Source organism: Zootoca vivipara, chromosome 5 (assembly GCF_965207765.1).
Source record: "Zootoca vivipara chromosome 5, rZooViv2.hap1.1, whole genome shotgun sequence".
Classification (NCBI taxonomy): domain Eukaryota; kingdom Metazoa; phylum Chordata; class Lepidosauria; order Squamata; family Lacertidae; genus Zootoca; species Zootoca vivipara.
The window spans coordinates 52,475,365-52,503,113 of record NC_142588.1 but is presented as its reverse complement, the minus strand read 5'-3'; the positions used below and the strand labels follow the sequence as shown (position 1 = coordinate 52,503,113).

The following is a 27,749-nucleotide window of genomic DNA, read 5'->3' as shown; positions in this document are numbered from 1 at the left end:
TGCAACAGGGGTTGCAGCAGATCTCTGAACCACATAAGAGTTATGCACTTATAATGAGCTCTGGAAATGACAGCCTTTGAGAAAACCATTATGGGTCTTCCACTCCGAATTTTGGTTGAATTACTCATAATTTTCTCAATTGAAACGAATGGTTTGCTTTTTTAAGCCTGGTGGCCATCCTAACTGCCTATACCTTATTTGATCACGAATGCAGTGCAGCAGGCAGAAACTCACCAATCCTTATGCTTGAAGTCCTTTGGGGCACACCTGAATAGCACTGACTTGTAGAACTCTCATCACACACATACACACATCCCAGGGATGCTGAAAGTGGCTTGAATAATAGTCTACAACCGGTGGGTCCGAACCCACTAGTGAGTCATAACATAAGCACCACCACTATGAAAATATATGGTAAATGATTCAGAAAGGGATCCCCAAAAGTATGTTTGGGTGCAAAGTGGGTCCTGGATCTGAAAAGGTTGAAGACTACAGGTATAGTTCAACCTTTTTGAATCTGGTGCCCCCTAGATGTCACTGGACTCCAACTTTTGTTATCTCTGATCACTGGAATTAGAGCCCAAAACATCTGAAAGGCAGATTGAGGAAAGCTGATATAGTTGATGTGATTGTTGTGTTGAAAAAGTAGAGTGAGTGGGTCAATCTGATCATGCAAACTGGCCTTTATATCACTGCTTTTAAGCCTTAAAAAAGGGGAAAAGGGAATGTATGGTATATAAGAAATTCTACATGTTTAAGTTGGGAGAAAAAGGACAAAGGTTGATAGCTATTTTCACGTTTGAATAACTGCTTAAAGGATAACAGCTTGAGGAGGATAACAAGGATGAGGAATAATGGGTTGAGGTTGAAATGCAGCAGATGTAAGTTCAATATAATGGAAAACCTCCCAAATGCAAGGATAATTGAACAGCAGATTGGATTACTCAGGGAAAGTTGTGGGATCTTTCCATTAGGGACAGCTAGAAGATTTTAAGCAGGAAAGGAGGCTGAGTTAGCAGACTTTCCACTCCAGCTATATCCCTGTAATTATTTTCCCGTGGACCAAAATAAAGTTCTCCCTATATTACTTTCACCTCAGATTTGGGGGCTCCAAATTAACTTGTCTTTTTTGTGGTATGCCACTGATACCTTAGCAATCTGCTAGCCTTCCTTTCCCCCTTCAATAATTGTTTAACAATAAAGCAAAAAAAAAAAAACCTTCTCAAAAGTACATACTGTACATGGCTGATGATCGGATACACACAATAAGTGTGCTTCAGGTGATTCAGAGCCAGACCATGTATATAAGAACCCTGCTCAGGAAAAGAAAAGGACCCGTAGCTCTGTTGTATGGAATGAACACATTCATTCCTCTCTAGAACAAGGCTTGAGTTGTGGGGAGCCCAGGGAGTTCTAATTTTTATTAATAAAGAAGAAAAATAAAAACCACACTCCATCCAATCGGTCTTTGTTTTCAATCCCTCTAACCACTTTCCTATGTTGTCTATCCTTCTGTTTTTTTATTTGTAGACTTGCATTGAAGCCATTTGCCCTAGCCATAAGCCTTTTCCGTTTCTTTGAGTCTTTCCCTGCCCCTGGGCCCCCCAGCATCCAGGTTGCCAGTGTGCACTAATGGTTATGTATGTTAATGAAACAGGGTGCAAAAAAATCATCTTGATGTGATGCTGCACACAACGGCATTGTGATATTTGTGGGTGCGGGCTGTGTTTCCTCAATGCCCATGAGTATTTGCACACCTTAATAATACGCAGCAACAACAACCACAAGCATATGAACAGAAGGATCCTAAAAGCTGAGGCAAACTGTGCTTGGACCAGTTCTGAAACTAAATTTAGCAATTCTCCAAGTTGAAGAAAGGCAGAGCAGAGGCATGGGAGCAGAGCTAACCCACAGGGCAGAATGAGGTAAAGTCTGCCCATCCTTAATATTCTGATATACTGTGTTACCTCGAGTTACAAACGCTTCAAGTTACAAACTCCACTAACCCAGAAATAGTACCTCAGGTTAAGAACTTTGCTTCAGGATGAGAACAGAAATCGTGCTCTGGCGGCGCAACGGCAGCAGGAGGCCCCATTAGCTAAAGTGGTGCTTCAGGTTAAGAACAGTTTCAGGTTAAGAATGGACCTCCGGAACAAATTAAGTTCTTAACTAGAGGTACCACTGTACTTCCATTTGACAAATAAGTATGCTACTCAATTTGATTTCTACTGACTTTTCTTTTATCCTTGTACACACCTTAAAATCAATCTCCACTTTGCCAATAAAAAAACCTGTCATGCTTCTCTTTAATTGAGTTCTCAATCTAACAAGGAATGTTTGTGCTTCACTTAAAGACAGGGACAGATCCAGGTAATGGCTGGATTTTATATTTTAAAAGTGGGAAGTGGAATGGCTGAGCCACTGTGTGTGTTTTGACTCAGCAGGTGCAACCTGCCACCTGTACAGATTCTAGTTGAGCCTGGTTTGATTAAAGTTGCAATCCTGCACGCAAGTCTGTTATTTCCTCCTATATTTCAATATTACAACTGTGACATTTGGGCTACAACCATTTACCCTTTTTCTCCCCCAACCCCCACCACAAACCCATTTTGCTTAGCATCCAGACTGATGGAATATTCTGGGGAACCGAAAAACTTTTTCACAACCCTAAAACAATACTTATTGGAATGCCCCAATCTGAGGATATAAATGTTGATCTTCAAGTAATACAAACTCTACTGATAACAGCAAAATGTTGTATGCCCAATTTTGGAAGTGCAAAAATCCCCCAACAGTTATGGAATGGCTGCAAAAAACAATAGCTTGCAGATAAAGCAAACAAAGGACTAAATTGGTTTTTAAAAATGTATCTAAAGATGGCCCATGTTTACACAATTATAGAATGAAAAAGTAGCAGAGGATATAGCTCCTTATAATTTATTTACAATAAACTAATTTTCTATCACAGTGTATTATTTCTATCTGTTCTTTCCCTCTGCTCCCAATACAAACTTATGAATCACATTTTCTCTTTGTTTTATTATTGTGTACCAAATACTAAAATGAATAAAAATATATTTTTTAAAAAAATGCTCAAAATTTTGCTTGGCGCAAATAAAATTCTTCGCTGAACTGTAGATGATCTGCCCACCCCCTTTATGAACCCAACACAGCTTCCCTTGATTATCTTCTGTCTGCCTCTCTGTGATGCAGATTTTTTAAAGGGCTGCTCACAAATGACAAACAGTAGGAGCAAAGCTGCAAATTCTGCACAGTTTCCTCCACCCCGCACCCCCCATGCTCAGATTAAAAGCGCACCTCTAGACCAGTTGCTGCTATCCATGACTTCACGGTTAAAATGAAAAGCAGAAGGTAAACCATGTAATGCATCATTTGACCTCATGGTGGAGATAGAAACCTATAAGAACCCAATGTACAAACTAGTCTTCCAAGACTTCTGACAGACAAGCAGGGTTAATTAGGGGTTCTTTCACTGCCCCCTCCCAATCAATGCCAGCCAAACCTTTTAGACAATCTGTGTTGATTTCAAATTACATCATACCACAACAAGGCAGAGATGTGCATGTTAGAGTGGTCATGTACCCAATTTTACTATTCTGTTTGAAGGCATCCTCTATGTGAAATGCTGCTCTGGTTTAAATATAAATAACCATAAGAAAGGAGAGTGGAAGCCTTGAACTTGCCTGTCAACATTTAGCTGCTGGACAGCAGCTGGTCACAGTGTTCCGCAGTCTGGTGAGGTGTGCTCTATTTCTATTTGTAATTACATTTTGTGTCTGTACATATAAATCAGCATGTGCATATTTTATACAGATCTGTGCCCTTTTCCTCCCTCCCTCCCTCTCTTTCTCTCTCTTGGCAATATGTAAGTGGCCTCTGTAGTATTGAATAATGCAGCTAGATGGAAAATGGATGCTTGCAGCTCTCACCCCAAAAGCCAACCAAGGTTAATTTCATTTCACCACTCACATCTTCCTGGCCGTGATATGAGATGGGCAGCAGGCAGTAAAGGTTACCTAAAAGAAGGATTCCACCTCCCCCTTTTCTTAAAATCCTTCCTCAAAACCTCACGCTTTGCATGAAGCCTTTAGCACAACCCCCATGCTGTCCTACTGTAAGGAAGCCACATGCTACTGAAGTAATCGTACATTCTTTTCTTGTTTATCCACGGATGCCTCCAGACTGTATTTTGCAGGAGGGATTCCAGTGCATCCTGTAAAATTAGGTTTGCACTATTCAACATTGCTCTGTTGCCCTAGTGCAACAAATCTCTCTATATATATAGATATAGATACAGGTATATATAACACAACAACTGGCTTTTGCAGTTAGGAAACGGATGAGGAAATGCACTGAAAAGTGTGGGACGGTAGAATGATTAATATGTATAAACACCCCTCAATGATATCAGAATGTGCGCTGGTTGTCATATAACTATCCTGCAAGTAAATCAGAACAAATGCTCCATAAAGAACAGCAGGTGGTGGGGAGAGATTTATAACTTCCATGAAAGCTTTGTGAAAGCAATCCACGGAGAATGCTCAATGTCTGGAGGAGTCCCCTGCCTCCCCTTTCCATATTGCTTCCCTGTGTCCAATTTTGGATGAGAAAATCCTTGGGGCAATACTCCGCTTCTGCACTGTGATGTGCCATGAACATTGTTAGCATATATGTGGAAGGCCTTCCAGTTGTTAGCAGAGGTCCTCATTCTGCCCCTTGTCCTAATCTGTTTCCATGACTGCTAACCTCTGCCCCTGCCTGGGCACATGTACTATGAAATTCCCACACTTACCATCATTCTCTCCTGTCATCACCACACTGCAGGACCCTGATGCACAGTCTGCATTGTGCAAGGAAAGCCAGATTTTGCAACTAGAATTTCCCCAAATTGCATCTCTTATTATTCTTGCACAGTCAAGGAACTGTGCTTTCAAAAGCACTAATTATAATCACTTACAGGCACTCTGGTTCTGAGAAATATGATGCAGTACTATCTCCATAAACTGTAATCTGGAATAGGACCCATTGGTAGACCTACCAAGTGCCAGAGAGGCCTAGGAGGAAATTTCTAAGAGGTAAACATTCTGCTTTGCCTTTTCTTTCAGCCAAGTTTTCTGATATTCATCGGCACAGAAAGGTGAGTACATCTGATGTTATAAGTCTAGTGCTTAACAGTGATTGGTATCTGTGATGCTGCCGATTAACACTTGTCTCGCCTCCTTCTAATCATGTTTCCTGGATTGACAAATTTTTTCCTCAGCAGAGGGTTATCTGGAGCACAAAGCAGTGAGTCACAACCACACCATACATTGAAAGCACTCTTCTACCACTTCAAACTGCCATGGCTTCCCCCAGAGAATCCCAGGAACTGTAGTTTGTTAAGAGTGCTGAGTGTTAAGAGACCCCTCACAGAGCTACAATTGCCAGTGCCCTTAACAAACTACAGTTCCCAGAATTCTTTGGCGGGAGAACCATAACTTTTACAGCAGTAGAAGAATGCTTTAAATGTATGGTGTGGATGTGACCATGGACAAGGAAGCAACAGCAGTACATGTGTGGTAGGGCTAAGCTACACTTCTGACACGGGCGTCGCTGTTGTTTATGCAAAGAGGGCTGAGCCAGGGTGACGGCAAGAGCAAGGCCATGAGAGCGCATCTGCTGGACTGCTGCTGCCGTTCCAGTATTCTTGTTGGTGTATTAGCATGGCTTCAACTTGCTAATATTTGCTTTGCCCAGGCAAGCAGCAGGGATTCTGGTATTGGGAGGTGATTCTGGTATTGCACTGCTACAGCAAAAAATCCACCCACAGCAAAACAGAAGCCCCACATCTTCCTGAAATAACGCTCCCCAAACCATTCCAGTGACAACTTATTATGAACACTCAAAAGTGGTTAAGTCTTCCATAGGACGTGTCGCTGCTGCTTTGCTACGACAGCTTCATCACAATGCCTCTGGATTTTTTACGACAGCTTCATCAATGCCTCTGGATTTTATGAACACTCCAGGAACCAAGCAAGACACCCGGTCTGAACTTGCCTCTCCCTTGACATGCCTCAGAAAGCATTTCCCCACAGCATCACCAAGATGTCTGGGATGCTTGGGCAAGGGGAAGGAGCATGTGCTCACAGGCCTGGAAAGCCGACAAGCTGAGTTCTGAAAACCTTCTCGGTGAATCATTGGTACCTGAGCACTGGCCAAGTCAAAGTGAAGCCTCTCAAATGCATGGAGAGACACTATAACCTGCAGTGGTATGGTTAGGTCATTTTAGACTCTAGACTTAATTGTCTGACAAACAGCTTCTCTTTAGAACATAATGTGTATTTACTTCTCTAACTTCAAAATGTGAGGTAAGTCATCCTCTGCATTGTAGGTTGGAGTGTCCCTTCTGTACATTCTCCCTAGACTTCTGTACCAAAGTTTTGCCCTGATGGCACCACTGATATTTCTGCCTCTATAGGTACCAGTGCTTCCTAGCAAAAATTTCTGCACAAGTGATTGGTAAAGCCACCTTTCTAGTCATCGCTGAAAAAATATGGGTCACCTATGGGACTAGTGGACACATAAGGAGGAGCAGGGATGCCACAGATTTCCAACTCACTTCCTCCCCCCCCCTCTCTCTCTCTCTCATCTAGCAGGATTTCAAAGTCAGCCGGCCCAAGAGTGCCTGGAAATCCCTTGGGTGTTGTGACAAGAGCTGGTAATATATTTGGCATTCAAACTATGAATCATGCTTCCATGACTTTCTTGCCACAGAAGGATGTCCAAGAGATACCCTGCTTCTCACTTGTCTACATATTTTCTATATGGTTGATCCGATTATCTTTCCTGTTTCTTGCAAGTTTGGCTCTGTTAAACTTGCTGCAATCTAAGCCAATAATATGCTGTTCTTATGCAACTCTTCTTCACAATTAAATCAACATGATTCTATTTATATTTGAAATAAATTTGATTTTACTTGACAATCTTGCCATTCTTTTAATTTAAAAACTCTCTAGCTCTCACGGTCTCATATGAAAACTAGAAAATGTGTAGCATTTGCTGAAGTTGCAAGAAACCAAAGAAAGTCTCAAGTAGGTAGGACATATATTCTGGTAGGATACTGTATATATTCCCTGCACTAACATGCTGTCCTTTCCCACAATCCACTGTCCTCACCCCTCCCTGATCCTAGGAAAATTGGTTATCCTTGACACCATAAAGATGCTAATCCCAGAAAGGGAACTGTCCCAGGGCCAATTCACATATTCTCCAGGTGAAAGAGCATTCTTATGATTATGGGTGCTATTTATGTTTTTTTCCTTCTTGCTTTATGAATGGGATCGCTGTTTTAAATGAAATTTGTACTCCTCTCCAAGACTGATTTGATATGGGGTGGGATATAAAATACTTTAAACAAGTATTAAATAAAAAATATTTTGCAAACCATTCCTCATCATAGAACTCAGACTGAATCCACTGGGTAACTTACCGTATTTTTCTGTGTATTAGATGAGGTTTTTTGACTCAAAAATCATGTAAAAAAACTGGGGTTGTCGTATACACAGATAGTGGCGTGGGGGGGGAGCTGTGCGCTGCTAGCCAGCTGGATGGCGGGTGCGCAACTCCCCCCCCCCGATGCAGCTGTGGGAGGCGTACGCTCTAGGGAGCAGTGGCTGCCCACCTTGCCAACCCCCTGCAATGGCCCTGCTGGGGTGATGGTGGACGTGCAATTCCCTCTAAAAAAAAGCAGAACAATTTTGGGCCATCTCCCCTCATTTTCTTTAAATTTAGTCCCCCAAAATAGTCTTATACATGGGGGCGTCTTGTACACGGAATAATACAGTTAACTGTGAATGACATTCTTGTTATACTCTAAATTACAAGTTACAGGTAGGTAGCCGTGTTGGTCTGAGTCGAAGCAAAATAAAAAAATTCCTTCAGTAGCACCTTAAAGACCAACTAAGTTTTTATTTTGGTATGAGCTTTCGTGTGCATGCACACTTGTATCTGAAGAAGTGTGCATGCACACGAAAGCTCATACCAAAATAAAAACTTAGTTGGTCTTTAAGGTGCTACTGAAGGAATTTTTTTATTCTAAATTACAAGTATTCATGATACTGTCAGTTCCATAATCACATGACCCTGTTTATGCGAACATTTTTCTTCACTGGATGAGAAAGGAGCAAGTCAGACTCATGCAACTTTGCCCCATCCTCTCTCCTCTCCCCTCCCCTCCCCTCCCCGCACAGAACGCAGTTCTTATGACCCACCATAGTGGTAAAGAGTGGGTTTTCATGGGGAAACAGCTGGGGTGCTTACTCAGACATGGAGCTTTAAAGAGTGGAGCTATGCCTAGAAATAAGGCACAAAAGGAAGTCTGGATGAGCCCCTACTTTCTATGCTGAGCTTACCTATACCTGACAGAAATTGATTGCCATTTCCATATAACTTCCTACATTTATATCCTTATTACAAACAGTGAAGAGCTCAAGGTGCCATTCACCTCCATATTATCCTCACAACAACCCTTTGTGGCAAGTTAGGCTACGGGGTGAATGGGAATTTGACCTGTATTCTCCTCAGTCCTAGTCCAGCACTACACTGCACTGATACCTGTTCTGAAGACTTCATCCAGAGTGATTCAAGGGCCTTGTGCCACTGGCTCCTTAGCTCTACCTATGCAGGTTGGAGTGGATGAGAATTATATTTCAAAACTTGTGGAAATTTATGAAATGCAACACTGCTTCTCCCTTGCTTTTAACACAAATTCTGTGCTACATGCCATTGTGCAGTTCAATAAGAAGTCACACATACAGAATTGCCTGTCTTTATCACACAACATTGGGAGTGGGTGATGCTTGAAAGGTCATTTCTTGCAAGCACACCTCCACATCTGAGCAGATAGTTGATGCAAGATAATGGAGTGATCCCTCCCTTAGCTTGCATAGGAGGAAAGAAGATAGTGGATCTCTATAAATGGTGGTGGTGATGGAGAATCTCACCCCAAGGGTTCTGTTATCCTTGGCAGATAAGATTTCCCCAACCCAGTTTCTAGGTAGCCTTTTCTTTTAGCCCTGCAAGTTAATGGAAGGATCGGGCTCAATTAATTTGCATAGGGGAAAGAAGTATCTGTAGCCCCAGAAATAACTGCAGAGTGTATGTAGTCACCATCACAATTGGTTTTTGTCCCCCCGCCACCCCCGAGAAAAACTGAAGGTTTGGGAGAAAGGGATTTTGAAGGTGTGCACTGAAAAGCAGTGAGCCCCCACATCCTAGTTATGATCAACATTTGAGTTGTAGAGTAAAATAGAGGATAAAACTTCATGCCCACAGATTCACTCCTACCTGCCTAAGATTAAAGATGGGTTGTCATAAAGGCAGTCTGAAACATTACAGAATAAAGGGGTAGAAGTGGCGATATCACAACAGATTGGAAATGCATTATGTGCCTCACAAGCCAGAAAAAAGCTGAGGCGTGGGGAAAACCCTAATTGTGGATTGAACTTAAGTGTGTTAGAAGAGGGGAAGAGACATTGATAAAACAGGGGTGGCTAACCTCCACCTGCCCTTTTCCTGGACTACAACTCCTATAATGATGGGAATCATAGTTCAACAACATCTAGAGATCCTTGAACTAGAAAATGCATACTGTAATTAGAATTTGTGTCACAGCCAGGCACTCCAGTTTGATCATACACAGTCATTCCTATTCTGAAAAGGACAAGTTGCAAAGGGTAAGGGCAGATCTTACAAATACAAGTACCGTATTTTACCAGCTAAATCACTTGTACTAAACATTTTACCAGCATGTCCCCACCCTGCCCAGTACTAATTTGCCACAGCATAACTAGAGGGAGGGATTTACCAAACTACTTACCTTGAAGGAACTGTTGCTTTCCCTAGAGGGCAATAACCAAGTGTGATACTGGGGGAAAGGGGACGCCAAACTTTCAATAACATTTAAATGTCTTAAAGGGCAAAACCAAGGGCAACTGGAACTAACATCTCAAGACATATGGGAGCCCAAGGCTGCAATCCTGTGCACTTACCTGTGAGTAAACCACACTCAACTCAGTCTTTTTTTCTAAGTAGACATACATAGGATTGCACTGTCAACTATCACTGAAGCAGTGCTAAAACTTTTGTAAATGTTTTTCACCCTGAAAACTGCTCACATTTTGCTGGAAATGTAACCTACAAAGCGTTTCACTTTCCATTTTTAAGTACGATCTTTGTTTAAAGCAGCTGGAGCTGAACATTTGCTACAGATTGTGACTTAAAAGTACAACAGGAAAGCCTCAAGAACAGACTAAAGGAGTGCCTGAATCTAATTAAGTGTGATGACAGAGGACAGCCCCCTCACTTCCCACTCAGACCCTCTATGTAGAAGTGTTTATACATGTTTAAGACAAGCCAATGCTTAAAAGCTATGCTAAAGCAGAAGTTGAACACGACAACAGATTTACTTACATGAGGGTTAAAGCATGAAGTTGTCCTTCGTTTAAGGAGCAGCTGGAAAGTGTTCTGCTGTTTAGCTTATGCAAAACACACAAAGCTGCTATTTGTGTTTGCTCGGAGTTATGGGAGGTGGGCCGTGCATCCCAGCACATACACGCAGAGAACAAAGCCTACATGCATACAATATCTCTTACTCCCACCCACTGGTACTTCTCAGAATGAGGGACAGATTTGCATAAGACATCATCTGCAGCTAGTGATAACAGCTGAGGAGCGGAGTGGGACATAGGGGCTTTAATATGTGATAGATGATCGAAGAGTGAGACCACACAGCCAGAAAATAAGGAGGGGGGAAGGGCAGTGCCAGAGAATTCCTAAAACAGAGGGAGAGAAATGCATGTAGAAAAGAGAAAATTTGGAAAACACCCGTGACCTACCAGACCAATGGGAAGCTGCTCACTGGGAAGAGGACTACCCCACACTATCCATGGAGGAGGGGGCAAGGGGGCATTTGCTCCCCCCTCACCAGCTGTGCAGGAAAATGTTCAGGCATTAGCTTCATTTGTTCTATAAGAAATTAGTCTGCACCCAACTTTCACTGGTTTTCGCCAATGAATGGAGGCATAACAATGGTTGACATAAAGGAAAGCAGATCTTACAAACTCCACAAACATGACAAGTCCAGAGCGACACACCCACAGTCTACTAAAGGAACTTTCTGGCTCCTTTATTTTGGTCTTTCCTGGCGGAGAACAGATTATACTCATATTGTAGTGGCTATGAGAAAAAAAGTTACACCAGCCCTGCAAAGGAAACCCAGTTCTCAGAGCTACTGTCTCAGTAGACAGGGTGGCATATTTGTTCCCAGTGGGTCCATGCTTCCTTGCCTTGCCAGCTAGCCCACCACCCGAGCTCTTTCAAAGCTCTACAGAACACCTGCTCCATGCCTGTGCTGCCTGAAGCAAATTTAAACTTCAAATTACTAGTAAAAAAAGAACTTCTAGCCACTACAGAATAATGGTACCAGCAGCACTCTCCTGGCCACCCTTCCTCAGAGCGCAGTAGAGAGGGTGTGTATGTTAACTACCGTATATGTATTTGTGTATTTATTTATTTATTTGGAGTATTTACTTGCCCTGCCCAGGTCAAATAATAAATAAATCTCAAGGAGTCCCATTTATGTACTTACTTATAAAAAATTATTTATATACCGCTGTATCATAAAAATATATCACAGCGGTTTGCAACAATATAAAAACATAAAGCAAACAATAAATTTGTAAAAAGTTAAAAGCAAAAAGAAATTAAAAACAAACATCAATAGACCATTGTGGAGGATGTACTCTTAATACTCTTAATTGCCTGCAAAGGCCTGGAGGAATACAGAAGTTTCCAGCCAGTGTTCAGAAGTTGGCACAGAAGGTGCTCACTGAATCTCTAGAGGCAGGGTGTTGCACAGGAATGGGCCAATTATGTACTAAAGTTCACACTTCGGTATTCCACTTTACTACATTAAAGGAGCTGTTGTTTTCTGTACTTTTCTCTTTTTTTACATGGAGGAGTATTCAAGAATATGATCTCTCCCCCTGGAAGTGGTACACTTCAAAATTCTATCTGTTGCTTTTGAAAAGAAGCATCAAGAGAACCTGAACAGCCTTTACCAAAGGTGTCTAAAGAAGCACAAACTCAGGGCAAAAAGGAGAAAAGAGCTAAGAGGAAGACGTGTTTGGCAAACCCTCACTGTGATCAACTCCCATCCAGAAACCTGTATGTCCCCACTGTGGAAGGATGTGTGGATCCAGAATTGGCCTCCACAGTCACTTACAGATTCACTGTTAAGACCGTGTTCATGGAAGACAATCTTACTTGGCTACGAGTGATTGCCAAAGAAGAAAGAAGACCCTCTTAAGCTTCACCATGCAGAGAATAAACAATCACAACTCACCATGTGCCATTCTTGTCTTTGCTAATTAATTTCTATGACCAAAACTGGGGTAACTCTCTCTCTCTCCTGTTGCTATCCCCTGCCCGCCGGTGCTCTTTGAATGGCTGTTTGAAACAACAACATTAATGGTTCCCAGTTGAACTGAAACTATTAGAAAGACGATGGCTCTCAAGAAAAGAGGCGTGTTATTTCTGTTGTTTCTGCTGCAGCTGTATGAGTCACATCAGGCTTTTTCTCCCCTCCCCACCCCCAGCCTTATTCTATTAGGAAGAATCCCTGGGAAGATTTTGGTTCTAGAGAGGGGAAAAGTTGGCAGAAACAACCCAATTCCCATATGTTCTGCGTGATTTTAAAAAGGAAACTAACTGCCTTTAGTTTTGAAAGCCCAACTCCCAAGAATGGCTTCGACCTAGAAAAAGAAAATCAAGAGGTTTCTTCTCTTTTCTTTAAATTTACCTATGACTTCTCATATTCTGTTCCAGGAATGTCTTGGAAAATTTTCTGGCAACCCTTTTCAGTTGGTGGTTTTCTGCTGGGCACATATAAATTCTGGGTAGTATCCCAAAACTTGCTTGACAGGGATAGCTAGCCATGACACCTTGTGTCCTAGAAACCGGGATTCAAGTAAAGTGACTGTGCACACCTGTGCAGAAGTGCACATTGCCACAGAGCAGAATATAACATGGGCCTATAACTTATTTAAAAGTGAAAATACCACAATCATAGCAATACTTGGTGATAGCTGGGTGAAGTGGAGTCCAACTGCTTCCCCGCTCACAACAAGGCCAACACTTTCTAAAAGCCTTGCTGCACCATTAACACACCATTCCTGCCTTTGGCCCCCACACAGGTGCTGCCTGAGGCAAGTCATTTCACCCTGATGCATGGACTTATTCAACATTTTATCTGCCAGCGCTGGCCTTCACCACTGGCTAAATGTGGGGACCTATGAAAGAGCAACTTTACAGCCTTATCCTATTTCCTGGAAAATACTACGTAGAGAAGTGTGGGGAGTGGAGAGATTGCACTTCTGCAACCTCATTAAGTCTCCACTCGATACTGGATCAGCTCTACAGATGCATGCTGCACCTGTGAAGGAAAGGAAAAGGCATAGCTGGTTATGTGTGTTGCAAAGCTGTGCATGGCTAAGGAAAGGGGATGAAGCAGAAGGGGCATGTTTAGTTGGCATTGTATCCACAATGCCAATATGAGGAAGAATGTTACATGCATCAGTGCAATGGGGTACTTCATATATTTTCTCTCACTAAAGTATGACTCCAACATGGCCAGAAACTCACACTCTCAGACCCAAAAGTAGACACAAAGAAGCAGAGGTTGGAGAAGAGTACAAGCATTTGTTCTTGTCTTAAATCAACTTAGGTAATACGCCTTTGCCTGCATCCAACTAAATTCTACTCAGATAAAATTCATTACAATGAATATACCTATATTAATCATTCTACCTGTAACTATATTAATCATGCCACTTATAAGTAACACTAGATACAACCAAATGCTCTGTTGCATAAAAGGCAGAACGTTAGTCTAGAATTCAGTCCTGATGGGAATGAAAAGCTGTTCGGCAGTGGAATTTGCTACCAAGGAGTGTGATGGAGTCTCCTTCTTCGGAGGTCTTTAAGCAGAGGCTTGACAGGCATATGTCAAGAATGCTTTGGTGGTGTTTCCTGCTTGGCAGGGGGTTGGACTGGATGGCCCTTGTGGTCTCTTCCAACTCTATGTAGAATTCTATGATTCAATCCAAAGTCAAGATTGAAAGTTAAAGATTGAAAGCCAACATTAGCCATACTCTTGAGTACACCCATTGAAAGCAATGGACTTAAGTCCATTAATTTAAAGGCGTGTGCTCTGAGTATGAACTAATGTTGGATTTCACCCCTTAACTTTCAAGCTTGACCTTGGATTGAAGGTGTTTATGTCAGCCTATATTATCAAGGTAAATATTATATTTTCAGCTGGGTTTTTTTTAATTTGGTTTTGTTTGGCTGACAGATACAAAAGCACTAGTTTTCTTGCAGACCAGATGCAACTTTCTTATAGGTCATGTTCAAATGGTGCACACTGTTATTTTCCTGGCTCACCTAGAAACAAAGTGCATCTTGCTTTCTGACAAGTTAAGATCTAACCTTCTGGACAGTTCTGCCAAACCAAACATGAACGCTTAATATTGAAATGTCAAAAGCTCCCCTGTAACATGCAACTGAAATGTTCAGTGCTTGGCTGAGTATCATTCCTCAACCCCCTTTATCATCCTTCTTTTTGTACTCTGGTTGAAAACTTTAAAAGCCCCAGGCATCCCCTATGAAAAATTAAACACCAAATGGTACAAAAGATGTTCATTTTCATACACTGGCCTAGGTAAAGAGCACATTTTTCAATCCTCCTTTTCCCCACTGCCACTCAGAGATGGGCTAGAAGCCAAGTCTGTGCCGGTAAGCTTGTTTTTCTATTTAAAGTGTTCATTTTTATTAATAACCCTTTAATGTCTACACACTGGCACTGTAGGAGTTGTATTTCCATGTTATGTCATCGGGAGCCATTATGTATTTAATTCCTGAGCCCACAAATCCATATGGACATCATTAAACATATATAGCACAGCATTACAACTCTGTTCCACCCCCCCACCCCCAAAAAAGCCCAACCCCCAGCTAAGGTCATGGGAAAGAGAAACAGGCAAGCAGGGTGATTTTAGCATTACATTTTACTACACACAACTTTGGGCAGTTTTTTGTGCACAACAGGTTGCCAGTTGCCCTGAGCTCTTGTTGGAAGGGAGACTAATACCCAAGCCAAATAAATAAAAGTGGGTTTGTGTTAATAAACTTGGCAGAGTTACCCATGTAAGCTTTGCATGTGCACCCAGACATATTCGCCATATTCAATGTCCGGTCTCTGCACAGTATTAGCACACCAGGTGGTGCTGGCCTGGGCATGTTTGCAGCTGGCATGCAAATGTTACACAGAATTGGGTCGGGTTATGTACTAAGTACATCTAAATGCACATAGAAAGTTTACAGTTGAAGCCCTGGTGATGTTCAATGACACTTTTGGTGGGGTTACAGACCATGCATTTAAAGTACAGTTAATACACATTTAAAGCACATGACTTCCTTAAAGAATCTCGGGAACTGTAGTTTCCCCCTCACAGAGCTACAATTCCCAGCACCCTCAACAAACTACAGTACCCAGGTTGCAGGAAGAGTAATGAAAGTGGCAAATCAATCAATGAAATGGGGAAAAACACTTTTAGGTGTAATAGACTGGGGAAATTAATCTAATTAAATTAAAGCTGAAGTTTGAAAAATATTTATTTCCCCCTACATCTAGAAACACCAACACACAAACTTGCAGAATGTCTGCTCCTCATCTGCTGCAAGCATCATAACACACACTTTAGTATCAGGGCCTCTTTGATATTTCCATCTGGAAGAGGCAAGCGCTGCCTCCCTGAAGTCTGAAAACTACCTTTTAATCTCCTATTCTCCTTGATCTACTTTTTTTCCACCACTTGTTCTAGTTCCCCAATGAATTCAAGGATCACTCATCTGTCTAGTTTCTGATGCTCCTTAAAATGCTCGCAAACTTTTCTCAGAAGGGGCTCTCAAATTTAATTCAGGTGATTCCATTCCTTCAAATAGGGCCAGTCACTAGTCTATGAAAGTGAAGAATTTTTTTTAAGGACTGGGAGAAATAAAACTCTTTCGATGGAGCCACTTGTATGTCCAGATTTCATGATCCGTTTCTAGCCTTTTACAGCCTGCTGTGAAGACATGCATTTTAATGGCTTTAGCCTCATCACTATCTGAACAACAGGGCCTTGATCTGTGTACTGTATTGAGATGGAATAAGAGAACAATGGAAGCTTTTCTTTTATGCTTCTGGGCAGCCTAAAGGAAGTTTGCAAGAATGGAGCTCAGCTGTGCTGTGATATATTCACCACCACTCAGTGGTGGAAAAAGATTAACCGATTAAAGGCCTTATCCAACAAGACAAGTGCATATTCAGGTCCCATATCTAAGGGTCTACTGCAAACTCAGGATCATTTGAAGAAGATTAATCACCCTCTTCCACTTCTTTTGATCTCACCATGGCAAGTAGTTGAAGAATCTTAAAAGTGGAAGTGAGAAACTTACCATGCATTTTTTTCTGACTGTACTTATATTGTGATGTTTATTCATTTGGTGTATTGTTGTTTTTGGAGCATATAATTAGGATGTCATAGAGTTTAATGTTACTTAAACTGGGGCAGCTTCACACACACACAGTTAATTAACATATTTTACAATGACCCCAACTTTACACATTGGTAATGAGCATTCTCATGATGAAAGGTTCTCACTTTTCGCTTAACGTTCTTGAATAAAGATGGACCATATTGTCAATATAACCATGCTGTATTTTAAGAACTGTTAAGTTCTTAAAATTCTGCTTTCCAATGTGCCATTCTCTACTCCAAATCAATTGATTCCCCATCATAATTCAACAAAGCAATTGCTTTTGGTTCTAACTTTAAGCCTACAATCTTTTTTAAGTAATAGGGAGGTCAGATTACCAGCAAGTACAGTAGTTTCCAGTGGTTTCCAGACAATTTTTCAGAGAACCCACAAGAGAACCCTCTAATTAAAAGCAAATGCAATTGGACAGATAAAATATCCTGAGGTTCACCACAATGCTTTGATGCCTGCCTTCTGAGGAAGGTGTTGAAATCTCTTGAATATGGGATATATACCACAGTTGACTCTTGCAGTTGCCCTTCATTGGCTTAGGCTAGAATACTTAGTGCCACTTCCAAGGATATGAGAGTCACAAACTGAATGGCTTGAACCCTGGTTTTCACATTCCAAGGAGGTACCTCTGCAAAGTAAACTTTCTTAGTCAGCTCTTCCACAGCTGCCCATGCTTAATAGATCACATGAATTCAACATGGGTACACCAAACTGACCTATGTCACAACATGAAGTATTTATTTAGTGCTTTGGGGATGTTCAAGATGTTTAATAGAATCCTAGTCATGTTCGTCTCTCCCTTCCCTCCTTGATAACTTGAGCACTCATCCTGTTCACCCCATTGTCTCAGCTGCCTCATGCTTTCCTCTCCCTAGCTTCCTCCTTTGCCCCGTGCTTTTAGGCCACCTTCCTCACTCACTGCCATGGCCATTATCTCAATCTTGTGTTCTGCTAGGTAGAACAATCCTTTCTCTAACATGATCACAGTCATAATGGCATTTCCTCTGGTAGCTGAGGCCCCGTTCTGAAAATCAGGTCTAGGGTTATCTGTGAAATTTCAATTAAATCAGAAGCTCTGATAGTTCGATAAGCTGCCTGTCGTTTTGAGTCAAAACATGAGGTTATTTGATCTGCTGTTTGTGTTTCTGGGGGCCAGAGTGCATCAAAGACCATCAGTGCAGACAGGCAGAGAGACTGATGATGTGGTGGTGACTTTACCAAGCAGTTTTTGACATTTATCTCTTGGATACGGTATTCTTTAAAGCACCTAAAAGCTACCTACTTATCTTAAAAGAAATTAAAACTTTTTTTTAAGAAGAATGTGGCCTTGTTTGGATATTTTATTTGAAGAAGAAATAATTTAGAGATACTGGGATGTTTGAAACATAATGCCAAACCACAGCTTAGTGCCACATGAGGGAGACTTGAGCCTCACTCAGAGCTCATCCACAGTGTTGTTTCACCCGTATTTTGATTGTATTGTTATGTGGCTGTCCCTTGCAAAAATACGATCTTACCCACTGAGTTGGATCTTTTCAGATGTGTGGAAAATCTGAAGAGAGATTTTGGTTAACCAAACTTCAATTGAGTGGGTAAGATCAGATTTTTCCAATGCACAGCCTTGGAACAACAAGAGAAGTTCTTGGACCCAGAGGAATTAATACACAATATGATCAAAATACAGGCCAGTCAAGCCAAAGTGTGGATGAGACCTCGGGCTTACAGGCTCTTTCCCCCTTCCCCTTCCTTTCATGACAGGATCCCCTCCTAGCTTCAGGCATTGTTCGCAATTTCATCTGAACCAGCAAACCATGGTTTTCCTTGTCCTACAAACCAGTAAGGAAACTAGGATCAAACCATGGTTTGCAATCCTAGTTTGTGGGGTTAAATTTTGCAGATAGTTTTGCAGATTTGTACAAAATAGCAGACAATGGTTTGCCACAAACGAGGGAGGGAGGGAAGAAATTTCAGCCTGTAGGGCGAAGAGAGAAAGCATGAGCTCAAGGGTCCTTAAAAGCTCATACACATTGCACCAATCATGGTTTGATATTACATCTGAACCAGGCCCACTGAGTGCTTTTCTTACAAACAGTATGTACAGAATATATGAGGAGTTTAACAGATAAACTCAGGTAAAAAATAGGGACATCTTTTCTATTCAATAAATGTTATCAATTAATCATGAATTGTATGAATCAATTAAAACTGTGTAGCTTTACATATGAATAATAATTTTAAAAGCTTTTTTGAAGGATAGGGTTATGTAGGTCACACCTGCAGCAGATCCAGTGGGGTTAAAATGACTCATAACTAACAAGTGCATTGATTTCAGTGGGTTTGCTCTGAGTGTGAGTCAGATACAGCCCAATCTTCCTTTCACTGATGATTATGTATGTTTATGTATCACAGAAATCACCTTCTCAGAAGTGGCATCTCTAACTCACATCAGACAAAAGGGGAAATGCTTCTCGTGAGATGGCACTGGTCACTTGCAGTCTTTATAAACAATACTATATGTGTTTGTTTGTTTGTGTGTGTGTGTGTGTGTGTGTGTGTGTGTGTTTGCGTGTTGCCTGGAAAATCAGTTTTTATTTAGTCACTTAAAAGGTGTGTGTACTTGGAACAGAGAGGGCTCCACTTCCTCCCATTTTTAAACGCATAAATAAATCTTTGCACGTAAGAGGAATGTTAGTGTCTGATAACCTCCTTCTAGCTCTAGGTCAGAATGAGAACATCTGGCTGGACTACCAATATAAATTCAATTATATACCATGGTAAAACTGTTCAGATCTCCAAAGATATCAATTACTTTGCTGGAAACCAGAGAACAGATCAATACGTGCAAAAGCAATTTTCAGAAACAACGTGTTTCTTTTTCTTGAAAGCAGAGTGGATAGGTGAATAGAACTACCTTTCTTATGTAGAACATTATGGAATTAATGATGCAGTGTGACAACCAACTGTAGTGATCTTTTTGCACTGGATTTCAATTTGTGTAAACGGCTCATTCTCCCCCTCTTACTCCAAGAATCTGCCCATGCGCCCCTAAAATATACTCTGAAGGCTTGGAGGACCCCTCTGGAGTAGATTGCGAGGTACGGCAACTGCAGGGAGAAGGGGAAGGAAGGCAATTTCTTGGCATCTTCTGGTGAAATGTCAGATTTCATACACAACTGGATTCCTGTCCAATCACAATATTTTGAATTAGGTATCCCTTTAGATGCATTGTTGTTGTTGTTTAGTCGTTTAGTCGTGTCCGACTCTTCGTGACCCCATGGACCATAGCACGCCAGGCACTGGTTAGATGCATAACATTTTGATTAGTTTGTTTGTTTCTTTGTTTAGCTAGCTAGTTAGCTTCATAGGTGCTCAACCACTTCCAAGGATTTAGGGTTCATTTAAAATCTGATCAAAACAGGGCCCACATACCTGTTCCCAATTGAAATACTCCCAAAGTTGCAGAAAATATATGAGGAGAAAAAAATCCTGTAGAGCTAACCACAGCTTTGCTGGTGAAATTAGGTCAGGAAAACAGCATGAACAAAATAGTTCAAATTTACTCCAGCACTACTGCTCCAATCCCTCCACCCCCACTTACTTACTGCTGCTTTAAAATGAAAATATTTGGACATACATAATGTGTAATTTGGCTTTACATCGCCTGGTAGCTGCATCCCACTAGTAAGCAGCTGCAATACAGAAGAGGCAGAGGAACATTCACAACTCCTTCCTAGGTACATTTGATGCCCTTTTGTTGGGTTGACAGAGTACTAGGAGGCCAGAGAGGATAGCTCATTTGGTAGAGCACGAGACACTTGATCTGAGAGTTGTGAGTTTGAGGCCCACATTGGGAAACTCCCCACCCCCACCCCCGCTAATTGCAGTCTGCTGGGAGGAGAGATATAACACAAATAATATAGTTATTGGTAATTCAGCAGAAAGGCAGGTATATTTCTCTTCTGCATCCAGAAGAATCTGCTCTCTTGGTGTGATTGATTATGCTTCCGACTTCCAAAAAATAGGCTCTCCGGATATTGTATGCGTCACGGATCATAATCAAAGCCTTGCAAATAATCTTTGAGCATGAGTATATCTAGTAAGGTAGACGGTGATTAAAACTTGATATTTTAACTGGCAGGATTTCCTTCAGCTGATAAAGCCAATACTTTTATGACTTTAATTATTCCTTGGAAGAACACAATTAGGCAAACTAACAAAGCGAGAAAAGTTCTGTCCTCTGACCTATGATTAAACAGATGCCAAGTTTGTTTCAATTTTCCCCTTGCATAAGCACACACACACACACAGAGACAGGCTTACATGTGCCAAATTATAGTCTCATTTCCCTGGGAATTAAAAGCTTAAAATAAAACCAAGTGTTCTTCCATCCTCTGGATACGATAAAATGCAATGACCTTTAGCTTCCTTCCTCGCTAACAAAATTGGAGAAGTACAGCAGCAAAAAGCAACAATGGAACTTACTCTTTAGGGGGGTTTAGGTCCTCTGGTCTGGTCTCAAAGAACTGAAAGACTTCATCACATTGTGAAATGTGAGGGGGAAGCTTCACCAATGCCTGTTTTTAAATATATATAAGGGAAAGTCAGTTTTTAAAAATATGCCAAGTAACAAGAATTTTCTCAACCCAGAAATGTTAGTGAATAAAAACAGGATGACATAAAAACACAAATTGAACTTATAAACTTGGTCTTCAAGCAGATTCATATCTGCCGATCCTTGTTCAATATTCCCCAACCTTGGGCCCCAGATGTTGTTACACTACAATCCCCATCATCCCCAGGGAGCATGGCCACAGGTCGGGGTGATCGGAGATGTAGTCCAGCAACACCTTGAGACCAAAGATTGAAAAAGCCTGCTTTAGTTGGTCGTCCCTTTCTAGGTATGGGACAAGCAGAAATGTAGACTAGTCCTTAGTGATGGGGAATTTTTAAAGAGAAAGGCATCATCCCTTGTTATGGTATCATTAGCTGGTACAAAAGGAAGAAGTAATCTTACGCTCTATATTTAAATAAGCACAAAAGCTAGCTGTTCTGGGTCAAAACATACCTATGCTATACCTGTTTAATATTTTGTTAACAAAACAGAGTCCTTGACATTATAATCTCACTCATTTCATAATTCACTTAAAGATGCTTTACTACAACAAAAATGTATTAGGAATACTTCCTTCCAATTTCCAATGGCTGGTGTTTATGCACAGGATCAGACACAACAATCCTGACTTCCCAGATTGCAAAGAGATTTAAACAAATCAGCAAGGATAATGGGTAGGTTTTGTAAAAAAACCCTATTTTTTCTAAGGGCTCGTCCATACTACTGCTTCTCACGTGCCTATAAAGCACATGTCTGAGAGGTTTTCTGTTTGACCAATGCTTTCTAAGTATGGGTCTGAGAGGTTTTCCGCTTACCCTGCTCCTTTCCCAAGGAAAATCTGCTCTTTAGCTCTAAATAGAAACAAATGGAAATCCATGGAAAACCCAACTGCTGTTTGCTCCTACTGAGTGCTAAAGAGTGGTTTTCCCCGGGGGAAAGTATGGGTAAGCCCTCACCAAAGAGTTCAGTATAACCAAATCTTCTCAGACTTGTTATAAACCCATTCACCAGAATGAGGTTGCCCGGCTTATCTGGATGTAAAAGCAGTTTTTTAAAAAAGTGTCCGTCCGTCCCCAGATATGTCTTGGCAATTTGAATATTGTACCAATTAGGACTAGCAAACTTGATCTAACTCATTTACTATGTGCCTGATTTATAGTGCTCTGATACCTTGTTCTGTGATGGTGCATATTTTTTTAAGCAATTGCTTTTCTTTGTTTCTTTATGTTTGTTGATCTTGTTGGTTGCCTTTCATGTTTGAGAAAAAATGAATCCTTTCCATTGTTTAATGCAATTTGATAAGGTTTGTTTATTTATGTCACCTGTATATATACTGTTTAATCACCCAAGCGTCTAAGTGGTACATATACATATTACGGAAAAAACCATATTACGGATAGGATTAATTAAAATTAATCATAAAAACAGAGGATCAGTTTGACCGCAATTATATTGCCATGATGTGATTTGAAAATGTGGGCTTGACTGTGTGAGTATATCCACAATTTATTATATGATTTCCCTGGCACAGGAGTTAAGAAAGTCCATCCCAACGGTTAGAAGACCCCCATATTTCCTTCTTTTTCATGGCTTCCTGCCTGCGCTAGGAGTGGAAATATCCCAGAACCTTTTATGCTGGTGATTAGAGGTAAATACTTTTCATTAATTGTGTGAAATACTGGTATTGTTTCCATATAAACGATAGGAAGGAATTGCTGAATCTATAAAAGCTGGTATGGCCCACAACCATGCAAGGGCACCCTGACATCCCTGTGTTTGCATTCAGGTGCCTGTGTTAATCCAATCCATGGTTTGCAGGATCAGGCACTGTACATACATAATCCCTCCTCTCCTTTCCCCTTCAGTGCTTGGTTTAATGAAACACATCCTGATTGTATGAGCCAAATAAGGATTGCAAGCCAAAGTTTAAACTTGAATTTGCAGATTTGGTCTGGAAATTCAAACCAGTTTGTAGTCTGACAAACCAGTAAGTGTTCCATTAAGCTGGGCTTGCTTATAGGACGAAAGGTGAGGAAAGAGTGAGTTCATACAAAGCTTCTCCCCAATCCTTTGTTGGACGACTGGACAGCATGACATCTGAATAGAACCTGTGTAGAAAGATTGTTTCTACCATTGAGCTAGCCTCACACAGCACCAGTAGTGCAAATTATCCTTACACAATTCAGTGGGGTTGGGCTGCAAGCAATAGCTTTGTTGTAAGCGACAGCTATATCAATTTGCTTCCTTTCCTTCAAAATGGAAGATATATGTACTTTGCGACTGGAGAAGATGAACACACCATTTCAAAGGAGATTTTTTTTCCCCCTAAGGAAAAGGTTAACGAAATGTCAAGACATTGCTGTGAGAGTAAAGGCTACGTAGCCCTGCTCACATTTGCCAATTTTCCAAAAGGCTAAAAGATCCCTGTAGCACTTGAGTGGAGGGAGAGGGAGCAAACAGCCTCTAATGAGTTTGGGGAATATTGTTGTTTTGAAATCTCAAATGCTTTTTAAAAGCTCACAAAACGCAGGAACATCAGAGTGGGAAAATTGTCACTCATCAAGTACTGATTTAATAGGCACTATTGAAAGGTGTCAATGATTCTCATGGAACCACATTCTGCAAGTGCCTCTACATTCTGGGCTCAAGTGGTTTTGGAGTCGTTCCCTTGGGAAGTGTAATTCTATTAGGGAGCAAAGGCTTTTTAATGCTTATTTATTTATCTTGTTAGGGACGTGGGTGGTGCTTAGGGCTTGCCGATCAGAAGGTCGGAGGTTCGAATCCCGGCGAAAGGGTGAGCTCTCGTTGCTCGGTCCCAGCTCCTGCCAACCTAGCAGTTCGAAAGCACATCAAAGTGCAAGCACTGTAGATAAATAGGTACCGCTCCAAGCGGGAAGGGTAAACAGTGTTTCCATGCACTGCTCTGGTTCACCAGAAGCGGCTTAGTCATGCAGGCCACATGACCCAGAAGCTGTCTGTGGACAAACGTCGGCTCCCTTGGCCAGTAAAGTGAGATGAGCGCCGCAACCCCAGAGTCGTCCGCAACTGGACCTAATGGTCAGGGGTCCCGTTACCTTTACCTTTATTTATTTTGTTGGATCAGGATACTGGGCTGAAGAGGCTTTGGTCTGAATGATCCAGCAGGACACCAGAAGGAATTAAGTAGCAGAGGACGGGGGCATGGAGAAGGGGAATGGACAAGGTAGGAAAAGACGCCACTGGGTTAACGAATGGAATTAAATGTTTTGGCAAATAAGAATGGAAAAGGCATTATATGCATTAACGGTGCAAGATACATTGCACACGCATTTAGAGAGGCTTTATGTGACCACAACAGTTACTAAAGAATGAAATGTGTCTGGTATAGAAAGCCTATGAAGTAGCTCATTATTTCAGATTGGGGGAAACTGCAAAGTTGAAAGAAGAAAGCTGCTTCAGATGGGCCCTGGAAGAGTTCAATTCACACAAAAATAATGCCAAGTTTGCTAACAGGAAAATGATCCAGGGAGATAAATTCCAGTGGGCAAGAAATATTTACAAGCGCAGCTCACACAGTCTTGCTGATTACCAGGCAAAAACATTCAGAGTTTGTGTTTATATACATGAAAAGATAGGTCCCTTACTGTGCCTGATCCTCAACTTGCCTCTGGAAAGACTTCCATTACAGTGCCAGAAAGAGCCTAATTATCAAAGCTGAGTTATTTACTTTAGCAGCTGTATGGCTATGAAGCACATCACACGGGTTCTTGGAAGGTCTGCTGAGCAGAGGTAGCCTGGGCATCTCCTGTTCTTCACTTTAAACAGTGTTTCTCAACCTTGGGTCCCCAAATGTTGTTGGACTACAACTCCCATCATCCCTAGCTAGCAGGATCAGTGGTCAGGGATGATGGGAGTTGTAGTCCAACAACATCTGGGGACCCAAGGTTGAGAAAGGTTGCTTTTAAAGACTCCTGTCAGCTATACAGCAGATCTGATTTTGAAAGTAATATTTGCCATGAGTTTCTCTATATGCAGAGATTGGTGTACTTTGATTTGCATTGCTTCTTTCTGCTGAATAAAATAAATTCATTATCTGCTTTTTCTAGGGCATAACTTGGAAAAGTGATTTGATGTGGCCAAATATGGCCTGGTACCAATTTCATGCTACATATATATACACACTGTGTGAGGTAGTGATCTACTGACAGACTGATACCATTGTGGCAGCAGCAATCAAGGATTGCACTGACTAGACTGTTATGGAATTGTCCAATCATCATCTTAAGACAAGTTTGCTATATATTTGCCAAATGCACATGGCATGAAATTGGCTCTAGAGACCATTCACATCTATAACACAGTACAGCAGTTAGGTCCTAACAACTATATCAAGTTATTACCGGTATGTGTTAAACTAGGACCAGAAAGAACCCAGTTAAATCCCTTCTCTGCCACGAAGTCCAATCATCATCCTGCACCTATTTCACAGGATTGTTGTGAGAGTAACCACAAAACTGTCCAATGTGGAGTTTTTTGTGTTTTTTAAATTTTATTTTTCTTATCTACATGTTGCTCATATTTTGGCAGGTTCTAGTTGGATGGAAACTTTCACAGAGATACCCTCACACATTGGTACAAGCCAGTGGTACAGCTGAAGAGTTCTGAGGCTAACCAGAGCAGAGTTACACTGCAAACCTTTTGGCCACCCCTTCAAATTCTCTTCCACTGTCTATGTTCCGGTTTGTTTTCTTTTATTTATTTTGTAAGAGGCACAAATATTTCCTGGCATATTATTCCCTAACTTTGGGTCCAATCATACAAGTCCCAGTGCAAGTTAAGTTAGTTGTACTACAGACCACAGACCACCACTGAAACTGGAGCAGCATCGTGTGTGATAGAAAAAAAGCTGTGTTTGTACATCGTGATAAACCATGTTGCCATGCAAGCTACACCTGCTGAAATTCACAACTATCAGAGGTTCAAGGGGCTCCCTCCTTTTCACCATGCCACCCTAGCTGACTTGTACATTGGGCATAATATGATGTCTCCAATTAGTGGACATTTGCATGATCACATTCCATATCATGTGAGTTCAAAGAATCAACTGTGAATCTCAGTAGATAAGGGACTGCTGCTTTTTAATAACTACAGTGTCGTCGATGGAACAGTCCTACTAACACTCAATCAATATAGGCACAAACATACACACACAATCTTCATCTCAAGATAGAATTTTTAAGAACAAAAGGAGCCTGACTTCACTGCAAGGGGACTTCTTTGGTAGATTCCACTGACACAGATAGTAAAAGGGACCAAGATGAATACTGACTAGCAGTTAAGTAGCCTTCATTATCACAGCCATAAATGATATAAGAATTTCTCAAGCATGTATTTCTTAGACACGTCCTTTGAGCCAGTAAGGGACTGTCTGCTTCTCAAACAATTGCATCTTAGATAAGTACGGTAACCAATGTCTGGTTTCTGGGTGGGGTCAGAGGCCACCTCTACAATCTTGGAGTGAATTCCTGCTTTCTGAGCAGCACGTCTGTTCAGTGAACCCATGACATTATTTCATATGCACATGTTTTGCACAGTTCCTGTCTGAACGATTAATGTGAAGGATACAGTGTGAGTACACGTGGTTACAGCCATTATGCCTTCATTTGCCAGACACTGCATCAATTGTTGCACAAAAGGCTTGATCTCATAAGATAAGGTTTTAGTTCCGTTTTGCCTAGCCAGAGGGTTGAGAATTAATGCTCTCTTTTCTTTGGGTCTTGAGCTCTTAGAACTTTGGAGCATGTTACTATCATTATGCTTCTACCACATTATTTTGCCTAAAACTATACCGGGGGAGAGGGGAGGGGAGCAGAAGCTGAACTAATTTTAGAGACCCTATTTGACCCTCTATTAGTCAGCAAGTGCTAACACCATGGGCATCATGTCTTCGCCTCTGTTTAACCATGCTCAGTGAGGGCATTTATAAGAACAATTAATGTAGACTGGTTACGGTATTTCCTGATACTCTCTGAGTCTTTGTTCATATTGATCAGGATCCAAAAGAATGAGGATACCCGCACACACCCCATTCTAATACAAACAGCATTTACATTAATTGTGTGCATATTTGGCATATTTTACAGTGGAGTAAAAAAAATCCATTCAGTAAATAAATAAATATTATTTTGAAAATACAACACGTTGATTGTGAAAGGGGCCCAATTATGTGTATGGTGACTGAGAAGTAAGCCCCAATGAATTTTATGGAGTTTACTCAAAAGTAAATGTGCATAGGATTTGCAGCCAGAGTGAAGCAAGAGACAGTTTGATTTTAAGGAGCAACGGGCCTTTGTAACTTACTTTGAAATACCACAGCTTCTAGATGTAGCAGCTGGCAACCTCACAGGAGTGAACCTCCAAGGATTCCAGCTCCAGGATCTACAGCGGCTTCCTCTCTGGTCTTTGACCTATAAAGCTCTATGTTGTTGTTTAGTCGTTTAGTCGTGTC

At 41.3% G+C, this 27,749-nt stretch overlaps 1 protein-coding gene across 7 annotated transcripts in view; it reads right to left on the bottom strand.

Annotated features, from left to right (window-relative positions):
• The window catches only part of SH3PXD2A (SH3 and PX domains 2A), a 267,552-nt gene that overhangs the window by 124,488 nt on the left and 115,315 nt on the right, over positions 1-27,749 (bottom strand). For 4 of the 7 annotated variants that reach the window (XM_088669620.1, XM_088669619.1, XM_088669621.1 and 1 more), the window contains one exon: positions 21,133-21,224. In XM_088669620.1, coding sequence (XP_088525746.1) covers positions 21,133-21,224 — 92 coding nt within the window. Of the gene's footprint in view, positions 1-10,470; positions 10,871-12,403; positions 13,010-21,132; positions 21,225-27,749 lie in introns of those variants that run through there. The other 3 variants (XM_088669622.1, XM_035133342.3, XM_035133347.3) reach the window with 2 other exon arrangements.